The sequence below is a fragment of the Triturus cristatus genome, chromosome 2_1 (genome assembly GCF_964204655.1).
Source record: "Triturus cristatus chromosome 2_1, aTriCri1.1, whole genome shotgun sequence".
Classification (NCBI taxonomy): Eukaryota; Metazoa; Chordata; class Amphibia; order Caudata; family Salamandridae; genus Triturus; species Triturus cristatus.
Window position 1 is genome coordinate 43,455,772 of NC_140581.1, and position 15,643 is coordinate 43,471,414.

The 15,643-nt window shown below is 47.0% G+C and overlaps 1 protein-coding gene across 1 annotated transcript in view; it reads left to right on the forward strand.

Moving 5' to 3' along the window:
• Positions 1-15,643, forward strand: part of TMEM8B (transmembrane protein 8B) — a 707,705-nt gene that overhangs the window by 471,913 nt on the left and 220,149 nt on the right. Inside the window, exon 3 of the mRNA XM_085640668.1 lies at positions 3,944-4,151. Within this exon, the coding sequence (XP_085496794.1) occupies positions 3,944-4,151 (208 nt within the window). The remainder of the gene's footprint in view (positions 1-3,943; positions 4,152-15,643) is intronic.

Genomic DNA, 15,643 nt, shown 5'->3' on the forward strand with positions numbered 1-15,643 from the left:
TGCATCAAAGAGGAGGTCTCGAAGATGCTTGCTCTAGGGGTGGTTGAGTCCTCCAGCAGTCCTTGGGCCAGCCCAGTGGTCTTGGTCCCAAAGGCTGCAGCGCCGGGTGCCACGCCCGAACTCCGGTTCTGTGTGGACTACCGAGGACTCAACTCAGTCACGAAGCCTGACGCGCACCCCATCCCCAGAGCTGATGAGCTCATCGATCGGTTAGGGGCTGCACGGTACCTCAGCACGTTTGACTTAACGTCTGGGTACTGGCAGATCGCCTTGACTGATGGGGCCAAAGAGAGGTCCGCATTCTCTACGCCAGATGGGCATTACCAGTTCCGGGTGATGCCCTTTGGGATGAAGAATGCCCCTGCCACCTTCCAGAGGTTGGTCAACCAGGTGTTGGCTGGGCTGACCGAGTTCAGCGCCGCCTACCTGGATGACATCGCAGTGTTCAGCGGCACATGGGAAGAACACCTGCAACATCTCTGGGAAGTGTTGATGGCGCTGCGCAAGGCAGGCCTCACGATCAAGGCAAGCAAGTGTCAGATCGGGCAGGGTTCAGTGGTGTACTTGGGACACCAAGTGGGGAGCGGCCAGGTGGCGCCCCTCCAACCCAAAGTTGAAACCATCCTGGCTTGGGAGCCCCCAAAGACCCAGACGGAGGTGAGGGCCTTTTTAGGACTCACCGGGTACTACAGGAGGTTTGTCAAGGGGTATGGCAGCATCGTTGCCCCCTTGACAGAGCTGACTTCGAAGAAGCAGCCCAGAAAAGTGATATGGACTGACACCTGTCAGAAAGCCTTCGACACCCTGAAAACTGCCATGTGCACGGCGCCCGTGCTCTTGGCTCCTGACTTCTCCAAAGAGTTCCTGGTGCAGACGGATGCATCAGAGCATGGTGTAGGGGCTGTTCTCTCACAGATCACTGAGGAGGGATTTGACCAACCCGTAGCCTTTATTAGTAGGAGGCTACTTCCCCGGGAACAAAGGTGGAGTGCGATAGAACGAGAAGCATTTGCTGTGGTCTGGGCGCTGAAGAAGCTAAGACCCTACTTGTTTGGGTCTCACTTCCGGGTTCAGACAGACCACAGGCCCCTCAGATGGTTGATGCAAATGAGGGGTGAGAACCCAAAACTGTTGAGGTGGTCCATCTCCCTACAGGGTATGGACTTTACGGTGGAGCATCGCCCTGGCACAGATCACGCCAATGCTGACGGTCTGTCCAGGTTTTTCCGCCTTAGTGATGCAGAACTCCCTGGGGTAGGGTAGTTCTCCCCACTTTTCAGCTGGAGGGGACACGTGTTAGACCTGGCACCATTGGCGTGGGTCACCCTTCCATTTTTGTCTGTGCCTCAATGTGTTTTTGTGTTGGTGTTAGCTGCTCAGGACACTGTGCCACTGCCATCCAGTGCCACAGTGCAAGTGCTCCCTATGGTAAAATGTATTATGTGAATTGACATCCACGTTTGGTTTATTTGGTTTACTATCAGTCCCTAGTAGAGTGCACCAGGGGTGCCCAGGGCTTGTATATCCAAATGCTGCTAGTGGGCTTGCAGCACTGGTTGTGCCACCCACAGAAGCAGCGGGGTAAAATGTGTCTAGGATCTGCCACTGCAGAACCTGCGCGCGGTCTGGTACCGTCGCGCTGACTGAGCAAGTGCCCCCACTTACCAGTCTCTAACCCTTCCCTTAACTACATGTTAGTCACCCCTCTGGTAGGCCTAAGCGCAGGGTGCATTGTAGGTATAAGGTAGGACATGCCCTGATGTGTGTGGCATGTCTTAGTAGTGAATTACAGCCATTTTCGTTTTTCACTATTGAAGGCTACCTGCTCTCCATAGGCCAGAATGGGCTGCTGGGATCGCTACACGCTGTGACTCCAGTGGACCCAGAGAGCATGGTAGAAAGTCGTGTTTAGTATGCCTGAACTCGGGATAATAAAGTACATCTTTTAGTAAAGGTTATTTTAATGTCCTGGGTTTGCAAATGCTACTTTTAGAAAGTTAGCCTTTGCGTGCCTAACCATCTCAGTCTGCCTCTGCTGTGTGTGTGTGTTCTGCCTAGCAACAGTACAGGAGCAGGGCTGGGGGATTCCAGGAGACAGGTTGGCTGCCAGGTGGTGGGTAGAAAGATTACACCAGGATGGGTGGGAGGAGTGCACCCTGACTCTTGAATAGACCTGTGCTCTGCCACCACAAAGCCGGCGCCGCCCCCTGCGGAGCGGCTGATGTCTCTGCCCTGCTGCTGAAAGGAACAAGCCGGGTCACCACAACAGAGTGCTCCAAAACTGGACTGAGCCAGGCCCAGGCCCCCTGGCGCTAAAGAACAAAAGAATCCCTGTATAAAAGTAGGAGCCTGGCTCCTAAGAAATCAGATCCAGATTGAACCACAAAGGAACTCTGCCCGACTAGAAGGACCTGGAAGAAGCTGAAGGAGGAGTAACTTTCCCTGACCTAAGGGACTGGCCTGCAGTAGGTGCCTTGCTGAGGAAGGAGAGGAAAAGACTGGAAGAGACTTTGCACTTTGTTTTCAACTATCTCCAAGGGCTTGAAAGAAGAGCTTGCCCCCTGAACTGAACCCCAGGACCAGTGGGTTCACCGTGTCTCCGCTCGTCTGAGAATTCGAGCCGTGTGCTTTCTCCCGCCGGAGTGCCCTGCGCACCTTCGCATCCCTCCTAGGGCCGTGACACCCAGAAGCCTGGCCGCCTCCACTCGCCGAGAGCCCCGCTCTACCTGAGTCGCTCTGGACCCATCGAGTCTGGCCGTCCCGCTTCCCTGTCACCTGCCTGCTACTGGAGCGCGCTTGGTGCCCTTCCGCCCTCCCGCCGGATTTCCAGTGGGGAAGTGAAATCCAGCCTCGGACGGCCGCCCGTACGTCGTAACGTACCCGGCCGCCCCGCTTCACCTCCCAGCCTGAGTCTGACCGTGCCGCCCTCCGCAGTGACCTCCCGCACAGTCCGTGTCGGAGGCCCTGGGCCGCACCTGTCTACCGAGAGCCGCCCGCTGAATTCTTGATCCGGAAGACCCACGAGGTGCAGAACCTGCATCTCTCCTGAAGACTCGTCCAAGCGCATCGCACGTTCCCAGGTACAGTGAACTCTCTATCGGACTCGGGGTCCGCAACGTTCTGATTTCCCCGTATCACTGTACCCTGGGTGCACTGCGCATCATCGTGACTGGACCGACTCAACCGAGCCCTGTGAAGCGCTCGTGATCGAAGAAGATACCCAAGACTAAGAACAGTGCCTAATTATCATCTTGTGGCTTCCATTCCGCAACCGTTATTTATGGTCTTGTACATGCCTGCGTAACAAAGAACCTTTTATATAAAGCATCCGTATTTTTGATACAACTTACGCCTGGTGTCCGTTTGTGGGGGATCATCGTGGTTTACTGTGTGTGATCATAAATGCTTAACTGACTAGCGCCCTGAAGTTTAGCCCTGACTGCTCGCGCCACACTACCTATAGGGTGAGCAGGGGTTGTTCTGAAGGGGTAACTCTCTCGCCCTGAATAGAAGAAGGGACCACTGCTTGTCACAAGTGCCTACCTGTGCCAACCAGAGGTTCCCCATTCTAACAAGTCAAAACTGCCAGATCTCTCTCCAGCAGGAACAATAATCGCCAGAGTTATCTTGACATTTTTATTGTCACCTGAAAACTGTTAGACACACAAGGATCTCTGCAGGAAGTGCTTTTAAGCCATAATTTATTTTTAAACGGTGTCCCCAAAACCCATGTCAACACCAGGTGTGGCTGGACCGTTAACACCACCCTAAAGTCAGCCCTATTTGGGTTTGTAAGAGCTGTGGTGGCTCTTGGCAGTTGAGGAATCTGCTTCCGGTTTTGAAGTGGGGAGCCTGCTCAATCCTCCCCCCTGTGGCTCACCTATGAAAAACTTTATAGCTTGTTCCTCCATAACACATCTCCACACCTTCTCTCATCCCACAGGTACTTCCGCTCAGGGGCGCCCCCGGTGATAAACCCTCTCCGCTCTCACTTCCCGAAGGACACTGCTATCCCAGGAGCCTTCGCGCTCACGTTAACATGGACTCTTCCAAACCGGACCACCGGGGTGTTCAACGTGACCAGCCCTCTGCCTGGGGACTGGTTCCTGGCCGCCCACCTACCAAAGGATGAAGGAAAGATCTCCGTCAAGGTAAGGATGTGAGCAATGCACGTGGGGTCCTATCAGGGCTGGCCATTAGCATGGGCGAGCTGGGCGCACACCCAGGGCGCAGAACTTCGGGGTCAACGGAGCAGCCTCCAGCAATCTCCCTCCAACCTGGCTCTAATGAAACGTGTGTTCACCATTGGCATGAAGTCTGGTTTTCTCCTTTCTCTATTTCCCTTCACCTTCCACATACACCTCCCATTTTCCCAACACATTGACAATTAAAGATGACAAGTGGGAGAGGGGCGCCAAATTGTGTTTTGCCCAAGGGTGCTATCCTAGCAAAGGCCAGCTCTGGGCCCCAAACCTATCATTGTCCTTTGGTGAGAAAGGGGTGCTGCCATCGTAGAGTCGGGGTGCTGAGCGAGGGAGGAGAGGAGGTGTGGTCATAAAGTCATAAAGAAATGATTGTCCTCTAAGGGCCAGAAGTGGTGACCTGGTTTGCGTAGTCAGTAGTAGTGAATGACTGATCCTAGCGTACAGAAACAAAACATTGTACATCAGAAGTGAGACGGCGTTAGACCCTTGAGGGGTTTGTTGAGTGGTGTGGTATGTCAAGCTTAGAAATGACTTCCCCCCACAAAGTGATCCTCAGTGTTTGAAGCTGATGTCTAATCTAAGGCCCTAAGTTATGGGATTTTAGTGTAGGGCAGAGCAGCAAGTCACAAGCTGCGCTGCCTCATGCCAAAGTGAAAGGGCAGTAATGTACCATATTTATGCAATACAAAGCATTCTAATCCTTTCTCCCTGTGCTGGCGCCGGTTGGCAGCCTGGCACCAATGTAGGCCCCCTTGCACCATCGAGCAAGAGTGCCTCCTTTCCAGGCATGATTGTATTTGTGCGGAAAAGGGCACCTTCCTGTACAAAAACAATCCTAAGAGGCGTTTTCCTCTTTCTATGTGAGCTGCAGAATGAAGCACGCATAGAAAGAGAAAAAAACAAGGAGAAATAAAAATACTTCTCCTCGTTGTGCCTCACCTCGGGAGGGCCAAGGATTTGGCGCTTCCCCAGGTTGACATGATGTTGTATATCTGGGGCAGAGTCAAAATCCATGGGTGTCCCGTGGAAACACCCACCGCAGTGTGGTAAATAATCTAATTACCGGGACTGAATTTAATACGGAATCTAAATAAAATAGCTCAGAAAAATAAGAGGCAGAATCCGTGGTATAAGAGGTTTCTGAATGGGCTTTATTCCAAAATGGCCGACTCGAGTCGCGGCCTTCATGTTCCGTCACCACGGGGGTTCAGGAAGTGAAGTACAATACTTTATTGATAGACAAGCATTTTTATAGAAAGTACATTACAATGAAGCAAATGCAGAAGGCGTAACAATTGATAAGGAAAATGACAATGCATATGCGTAACCGAAAATGGGCGTAATGAGGAGTAAAAAGAAACATGATTGGTTATGATGTCATATATAGGTGGATCTATAAGATAATACTTGGCAGAGATGCGCGCGCAGCAGCATGACGTGTGATTGACGTGCAACTAGGGGGTGAAGGGGACTTGACATTTAGCTCTACATGTGGAGACAAGAAGTCTGGGGGGTCAAGTCAACCTAATCCCAAATCATATCTAACATCCTATGTTTAAAGAACTATGTTATCCACAAAGGAAGGACTCTCGGACAGAATCTATTCTATACTGACTGTGTGTGCGTGCACAAGCGTCTAAGTGTCTATATGAGATGCAAGGGGCAGAAAACTTTCCATGGTAACAGGGCTATGAATTACTTGCATGAGGACAGAGAAGCCGGGCCCTTTGCTCGGTAGCTGAAGGAAATGTTTACCTAAACTACTAGACAGGAATGCATCGGCTGAGGAGCAAAGTAGATAATTCGAAGGTGAAATACGGTTTCTTGGCAGGCAGGCAAAACTGGCCGAGGCAGGCACCGTTAGCCGCACAGAGAATGAGGACAAAGTTCATGGATACAGATGCAAGCTCAAGCTGAAGCTGTCAGAGGCAGAGAGCAGGGAAAGGCTTGATGGCAGAATCGGGCCTACTCGCCTGAACTGTAAAAATGGAGTAACTGAGCCATATAAAGTCGGTGGCCTTTCATACTTAGGAATCGAATATCCAGCCCATTCATGGCGGATCTGACAGAGGACATGTTGACGGTGGACGCACATGTGTTTGCGTCTTCGAAACTGGAACTGGAGGGAACATACATGTGTTTGTAACATGCACATAGAACCGTTGGGGTCCAAGATAGGGGACATAACTGATCAGGAAAATCCATATTTCCACATTCCCTCCTTGTCCCCTACTTGCCCATCAAGAAACATCAATCTTCATTAATCCATCGATTTGTTCATGGAGCATCATTTCTTCTTCTTTCTTCTTCCGGGATCGTGAGTGAAAACCTTGATGCGGAATACACGATGTGGCACACAGACCACAAATCGCTGGTCCACATTGCAGGCATAAGCAGCAACTGAATAGTATAAGAAGGCCAATACCTAGGAAGGATAGAACTCTCCATCCCCAGGCTGATATCACACTCCAAAACCACCCGGACCAAGTCCAAGTGCCTGGATTCTGGTGTATCTGGCTCACAATCTTATGAAGGCGAGTTATAGCTTTATATACAGATGGCGAATTTTCTGGTATGAATACGCAGCAGCTTGATCCGATGACCCTACAAGCTCCGCCCCTATCGGCCAGGATGACGTCAAGGACAAGACGATTTTGAAGAACAACAATCCTCATCGCAGATTGCTCCTCTGTCAGATTGCCTAGGGCGGCAATAGTTTCATTCACTACAGCTTCAAGAGTCTTAGTTAATCTACGTATTAGTTTACTATTTGAGATTGTACCTATATAGGGAAAGATACCTTTATTGAAATCTACATACTTGTCCCATGCCGTCTCAGTATAATCGACAACTGGGAGATCTCTCCGCTCTCTATTGTGTACGAAATGAATATTTCTGTAATAATCAGGAGGGGCTAGGAAAACAGGTGGCAAAAGGAAGGCAATGTAGCAGGTACCATCCCAATCTAGAGGTAGACGCATATATGCAGTCTGACCACATATGAAGTAGGAGTGGCGAGAAGCTCTAAATGAGGATTTGCCTTGATCACTGAATTCTACTATAGTAGTGCATTTACTATGGCCCATATGTATGGAACCAATTTTCCTTACACACAATTCACCTTTAGCTGGAAATACTGACATTGTTGGCAAAACTAGTTCAACTTCGGATTCGACATTCAGAATCATGAGGTTAGGTGTAAAATTACCTAATCCATATACTTCATTTTCTAGATCAGTTCCTGTTCTTTTGGGGCGACCCTCCTTGTCAGGGTAGCAGACCTTGAGTAAAACTAGGTTCAGATTTCCCCATACCCAATGGTCTTGATAAACTGCTGTGTCTGAATCTATGGAATTGATTAAACTAAACCATGCTCCACAGGAGCCATTATGTGTAAACGGATGTGGAAAGAAAGGCAAAACTCCTTTATTATTCTGATAGGGAGGGAGTCGGCCACACACCCAACAATTAGTAGCATTACTAGTCTGATGGGAATGATGCAACATACTAATGAAAGTGTTATTGCGCAGCGCAAGTCTATAGGACAATTCATGCGGAGGTAGGTCACTAAAAGAATGTTCATCAGTCATATTGAAAGCATGTTTAGAAATAGGATAATATATATGCAACAATATACTTGCAGTAATTATTATAAAACTCAAGAAAAACAAAATTAATAAAGTCACAATACAGTGGCTACGCAGTGATTTACAGTACGCGTGTCGTTTCAACATTTTTCGTGATTTCTCATGATTCAGGCCTAAGGGATACATGTCGAGGACAGATTCAACCGCTTCACCTCGGAGAGGACTTAAACAATCAAATCGTCCGACGGCTTAGGTCTCAGTTTTAATTTGTAAAGTTCCTTACTGGTAACCTCAGTCAAAGGTAGTTTTGAGTCAATGGGTGAAGACACACGGGGCGGGCTATTTACATCTGAAGGAAGTCCATGAAATTTCTTGATATGACTTGAATGCACCCATCCCTTCCTGCCTTCGATCTTCACGGCTGTCCTTGTGGTGAGCAGGACCAATTTGGGTGTTTTCCACCTGGGCTCCAGCTGAGTCTTTCGGTCAAAATTCCTCACGAGGACGAGATCCCCCGGAACTACGTCATGGGGTTTCACCTCAGTGTTGTCAGGAAAGGCTGCAGCTACCTGTGAACGACAAGATTGTAGTGCAGACATCAAGGAAGCCAGGTAATCTGTCAGCATATTACAGTCAACATCAGTTATTTTACGGGGTATAGGCGTCCCCCACATATTCGGTGGTCTGCCAAAGATCACCTCATAAGGGGATAGCCCTGTTCGAGAGTGTGCTACCATTCTCATGTAAAAGAGTGCGACTGGTAAGGCTACTATCCAATCGACACCTTTCTCCCTACATATTTTTGACAATCTTATTTTCAGAGTTTGATTATGTCGTTCCACGAGACCTGCTGCCTCGGGGTGTCGGACACAATGAAACTTCCACTGATACCCTAGCAAGAGTGAAACATGTTTCATTAGTTCGGATGAGAACGGCTGGCCGTTATCTGAATAGACAACACGTGGTAAACCGTACCGTGGGAAGAATTCTCGAACTAGCTGCTTGGCAGTGGTCGGGGCAGTGTAATCTGATACTGGGTATGCTTCAGTCCAACGGGAAAGAGCGCAGACAACTACGAGAACATATTTGAATCCTCGACATCGTTCCATCTGGATATAATCCATCTGGAGGACTTCAAAAGGGTGATCAGGAGGCTGAAATCCACCCTGCTCTACGGGGATGCTTTTACCTGGGTTAAACTGACAACATATCATACAGGTACGGACTTTTTGCTTAGCTGCTGCTCGTAAATGTTTGTTGAACCAAATATGTTGAATGCTGTCTAGCATAGCTTTCTCTCCTAGATGCGCCGGACTGTGAATCGTAGTTATGACAGCTTGGACCATAGAATCAGGAAGAAACCATACAGATTTCTCCTTCGTCATCCATCCCTGATCTGTTTGGATACCTCCTAGTTCAGTCCATTTCTTTATTTCCTCTGCTGTAGCATGTGTCTGTATGTCAATTATGTCAAGTGCGGGATCCTTAATCGTCATACAATGTGTTGGTGTCGGAACTATTGGCTTTGTCATGTCGGATGTGCGAGTCTGAGCAGTCTGTTTAGCTGTTCTGTCGGCTAAATCATTGCCTTGAGAAATGATATCAGTAACCTTCGTGTGTGCTTTACATTTCATAATCGATATAGCAGTGGGCAGATGAATTGCGTCTAACAAAGCATGAATGAGGGACCCGTGCTGTATGTGGGTGCCATGGGAAGTTAAATAACCTCTCTCTCGCCAAAGCACCCCGAAGTCATGTACAACTCCGAATGCATAACGTGAATCAGTGTATATGTTAACTTTTTTATTTGTAGCTTGAATACAGGCTTGTGTCAAAGCAATAAGCTCCGCTGCTTGGGCTGACAAAGTATCTATACAGTTTGTTTCAATGACTTCAGTGTCTGTTGTGACTGCATACGCGGCCACTAAATCTCCTGTACTTGTCCTCATACACGATCCATCTACATACAACGTCAGGTCTGGATCTAACAATGGAACGTCTGTTAAGTCTTGTCTGGGTTTCGTCTTTATTTCAATAACTTCAACACAATCATGAGCTAGTGGGTCTGTTCCGATTACAGGTAAAAGTGTAGCGGGATTCAATGTATTACAACGTCTGATTTCTATGTGTGGCTGAAACAATGTTAGTTCATATCCTGTAAGTCTAGCTACGGTCAAGTGTTGTGTTTGCGTTCGGTTCACAAGAACCTCTACTGCGTGTGGCACTTGTACTGTCAATGGATGTCCTAACACTATGGCATCGCTTTGTCTGATTGCTAAAGCTGTTGCTGCCACTGATTTCAGGCACGCAGGCAAAGCCTGAGCTACGGGATCTAATGTACTAGAGAAATAAGCACATGGCTTGCGTGATCCTGCTTGTTCCTGAGTGAGTACTGACAAAGCAGTACCTTCGCGTTCTGTAACAAAGAGTGTAAAATGTTTATAGTAACATGGTGTTGCTAAAACAGGTGCTTGACATAGAGCTTTCTTTAAGCTTTCAAAAGCTAGTGTGTGTTCCTGAGTCCAAGGGAGGACAGTCGATGTGGCTGCCTCCTGCGTTGTCAACTGAATGAGTGGTTTTGCTAGAAATGCATATTGGGGGATCCACTGCCTACAGTATGAAGTGAGGCCTATAAAAGCCCGCACCTCCTTTTGTGTCTTGGGTATTGGCATGTTAGCAATTAACTGGATGCGATCGGGTGTAAGCTGCCTTCCCTCCTTGGACAGCGAGTGACCAAGATAAACAACTCGCTGTGCACAGAATTGCAGCTTAGAAGGGGATACCTTGTGCCCCTTTTCGGCTAGAAATTGTAAAACTGTCAGTGATGCCTTTTCACATTCAGGCTCGCTTCGGGCGGTGATCAGCAGATCATCGACATATTGAAGCAGTGCGGTACAAACTGGCATATGGATACTGTCAAGTTCTCGTTTCAGTGCTTGGCTATAGATGCTGGGACTTTCTGTAAATCCTTGGGGAGCGCGTGTGAATTTAAAGCTTCGTCCATTCAAACTAAATCCGAACAAGTATTGGCTTTCCGGATCTATGGGGACGCTGAAAAAAGCATTCTTGAGATCAATTACTGTAAAGAATGTGGCTTGTGAATCAATAGCTGTCAGTAATGATGAGATATCGGGGACCACAGGAAATTGTGGCACAATGCATTTGTTTAATTCTCGCAGATCAATAACCAATCGATATACTGGCGGGGCCATTGGATCAGTTCGTTTCAGAATCGGAATTATCGGTGAATTACATACATTGGAGTCGGTTTCCACAACTACTCCTTGGGCAATAAGCTCGTCAATGATTTTCAGTAAAGCCACTACAGCATCTGGTGGTAACTTGTATTGTCGCATTCGTGGTAATACTACTCCTGCCTTTAGTGTGACTCGATATGGTGTAATGTTCATGCAACCGACATCAGTAGGGCCTTGTGCCCATAGATGTGCGGGTAAAGTCTGTAGTCGGGGATCCATGTCTCTGGACACATAGTGACCTTTAAAATCACGTGAAAACAATCTTACTCCTTCCGGAGAACAACATATAATAGCCCCTAAAGCTTTCAGTGTCTTTATACCTAACAAATTTTCTGGACAAGATTTGGTAAGCAATAAATCTGTAGTTCGTGTCAAGGGACCAATCGTAAGTGGAAGTGGCTGTGATACTTCATTAACAATAGGCTTTCCTGAAAAACCAAGGGAAACATTTTGAGAGCCTGAGAGGGGTGCCCCTGGAACTTCACTACGTTTTATGGTTGTTCGACTTGCCCCTGTATCAAGTAAAAATTTTCTGTCTTGACCTAATAATTCACTATGCACATAAGGTCCTTCTTGATCCACTGGGATCTCAATAAGGGGTAAGTCAACTTCCCTCTCTAGGCTGGTTCATGCGTAACGTTGGTACTCAGGATATTCATACTGTGCGGTCTGATACATTTGTCGTGTTGTCGTTTGTGTAGCAGCAACAGGCAGCGCTGGTGCAGCTGGCACAAACTGTATAGGCTGTTGTGAGGCTGGCATAGACTGTTGCTGAGCTGGCATGGACTGTACATGCTGTGGAACTCCTTGTTCATTCTGATCCTGTCTGACTGGTCGTGGTCTTTCTTTTGCAATACCTACAGCTATATTACGCTTCAGAACTGGACAATCATGTACATAATGACCTGGTTGTTTACAGGAATTGCATGTTCCTTTTACAGGAACTGCTGAATCTCCGGAATGTGTCACACCCTTTTTGTGACCATCCGCTGGTACTGTCTGGGAAACTAGCATTTTCATTTTAGTGTCCTTCATACGTCTCTGTTCGTGTTCTTGTTCATCTCTAATTCTATTATGATAATACTGTAACATTTGTAACATTTGTGACGGAGTGTTACTTTGCCATGTACTCTCGAATTTCAATACTCTATTCTTCACCTGAGGCAAGGAATTTTCCACTAATTTTGTCACAAACAAATGTGGATATGACTCACTATTTGCTTTTATACCACTATTTATACCAAAACATTTTTCAAAACGGGCATAGAAATCACTTGTGTCTTCATCTTGTTTTTGTTTACAGGCTGAGATTGCACCCCAATCTTCCTTTTTTGTACTTAATAAACGTGGCAGTACCTGTACTAGTAAACCTGGTAGTGCTTTAACTTTATCCCCAAGTCCTGAACCTGCAGCTCGACCTCTTTCTTCGGTTTCTAAGGCTGTCCAGTCTATCTTTTGGTCTCCCACTTCCCACTCCTTTTCCTTAAGTTTTTCGTAAATGCCAGCAGGCAAGAGCACCTTTAATATCGTCATAATGTCCGGATAGGTATACTCTCCCATTAGTAACATGTCTTTGATTTCTCGGTGGAAACCTGCTGGGTCCTTGTCATGACTGGGTACCACTTTCTTCATTTCTAACAATTCCATTTTAGATATGGGTGTATATACAAATACACGGTGAAAATGATTGTCTTCGCCTTTTATTGGGTGCACTTCTCGTAAGGGATTCTGTCTATCCATGTAGTACGGCGTTCTTTCCTTGTTGGGCAGTGAGAAAGGATCTGGGCTTACAAAAAGAATGTACTGCTTACGTGATACTAGTATTTCTTTAATTAACTTGTTACCAGAACCTCTCCATCTATTCGTGAGTAATTCAGTTAATATATCAGGTAAGGGACCAGGATCAGCATGTTGATTCTTATATAATATAAGAAGTTGCTGAATCATATAGATTCCAGCTAACCGTTGTTCATCTGGACTGAGGTTCAAAAACGTGTGTGCTACTGTGTCATCCCCATATTTTCCGGGACTATCAATCCAATGAACGGCTGACCTAGCTAATTCTTGCTCATCCATAGAATCGAGGAGGTGGTAACCCCTTTGTTCTCGGAGTATTTTGTCAGCGGCTTGAAACGAATGTTCGGGAGACTTCAGATTTATTATAGGCGTCGGATAAGTTCTGTTATTATCTGGACATGTCGAATGTATTGGATCAGTAAAACGTCTAGTATTATTACAGGACCTTCCTCTTCCTATATAGGCTATAGTGTCTGACTGTCTTACGGAATCCCCTGATTCGGATGCACCATCTTGCTCGAACTCGTCTGTCTCCAATCTCTCTTCATGTATACGTTCTATTTCTTTCCTAATTTTTCGACACATGGCTACTATACTTCCTTGTTTATCATGTCTTCCGTCTGATATATTCTGACTCCATCTCGTAAGAGTTTGCATTATTCCCGGGTCTTGATTTCTGATCACACAATTTACAAGAAAGCGTAACAATTCCCCCTGTATCTCCACTTTCTGATATTCCATAGCTCTGTTAATGCATTCAGGGTCTTTCCCTGTTTGGACAAAATGATATATGCTATCTAAATGCATAGTCATTCCTGGTAGCTTCCCTAAAAACGATGCAGCTCGTCTAATACGTAACGATGCTAGGACCATTTCGTCCTCCTTGCCGGGCACCGGGTCATATCTACAATCTATCATAAGGTCCTTAAGCATGCGGGGGTTTACAAGTTTGGGCGTACGTGCATGCACTGGTTCTTGAAAAGTAAGTTTACTCATTCGGGGTGGCGTAGAATAAATGCTAGTAGCACCTCCAGTAGCCCCCTCTGGGGTACCGGACGTGAAAGGATTCGTTGAACGTGCTACAGCAACTACAGGTGTGGACACCACTGTAGAATCGGTTGCGGGGACAGATGCGGAAACAGATGTGCTTGCCGAAGCTTGTGTCGGAACTTGCTGTTGCACAGGGACAGATACCTGATCTTGACGTTGAACCCCCCCAGCAGACGGTCTATGTGGTGCGGGGTTAGCATACTCGGGAGCTGCGTCATCTAGATATGAGGAAAGAAAAACATCTTCTGCGGTTCTGGGATGTCCTTTAGGATGTACCTTTATTGGAAACAATGGGGGTGGCAAGTCTTTTGGTATCTCCGTAGTAGCCTTAGGTAATCCTTCGGCCAGAAGGGGATACATACCTTTCATAAGGGCATTTCTTTGTCTATCGGTTTGTTCTGCTTTGACTCGTGTACCCTCTTCAATCAACAAACCTTCTCGGACCTTATTTGCACTTTCTTTACTTCTCTCTTCCTGTCTTAGCGCCTTTTCGGTACGTCTATGCGATTCTTTACGCCATAACTCAACAGCGTCTTTCTGCGACTGTCTAGCTTTCCTCTTCCACAACTCTTCTTCTACTTTCATAATGCATTCTGCATCCCAGGTCCCAGCTACGGGCCACCTCTGACTTTCTGGTAATTCTTTGGTGTAGTCCACCCATAGATCAAGAAATAATATGGCGTCTAAGCCATGCTTGTGATACATGAAGTGCCCTGGAGTGTCCCTAGGAGGAATAGGAACTGCTTCTTCAAGTACCCCTTTTCTGGTAGTGATCTGTCTTAATTTCGAAAAGAGCGGCATATTGACAACTGAACCGATACTTAATCTTGAACACACTTAGTACAAAAAGCACAAATAAACAATCATTCATACCACAATATGCAAGACGTTTAACACTTCAACTTAAAACATTAAACCTTTGAACTGAAACAACAATGATGATCGTCTGCATGACTAATCACCAAGCATAATTCTTGACACTAACTAGATACTTCGGAATACTTGATATACTGCTAAACAGTACATATACACTGCTGAAACAGTGCAGACCGGATTTGTGTACCCAAACCCGTCTTGACCGGCACAAACTATGTGCACGTCAGAACGCCTCCCCAGCAATGGTACTCACCGGGTAGCTCGAAACGGAAGGCCTCGGAAATGGACTGGACTGGACTCGACAACAGCGGACATCGGACCCTCTGGACTTCGGGACTTCGAAATCTGGTGGGCCTCTGTATACCTCGGATCTTGCTCTCTCTCTGCTAGGCTCTGGTCGGGATACTTCGCACTTCTCACCGCCTCGTCTGGGTTGATCGCAGCCTCAGTCGCCCCCGCTTGACCGGAGGGAGCTACAGGAAATCCTGCTGGTACGCGTTTTTGGTCCGTCCAGCTGTGGCAGGAGACCGGGCCTGCAACGCACCACCGGCGCGTGAGATGAGAAAGTGTCCCTATTCGGGCGCCAATTATGTGGTAAATAATCTAATTACCGGGACTGAATTTAATACGGAATCTAAATAAAATAGCTCAGAAAAATAAGAGGCAGAATCCGTGGTATAAGAGGTTTCTGAATGGGCTTTATTCCAAAATGGCCGACTCGAGTCGCGGCCTTCATGTTCCGTCACCACGGGGGTTCAGGAAGTGAAGTACAATACTTTATTGATAGACAAGCATTTTTATAGAAAGTACATTACAATGAAGCAAATGCAGAAGGCGTAACAATTGATAAGGAAAATGACAATGCATATGC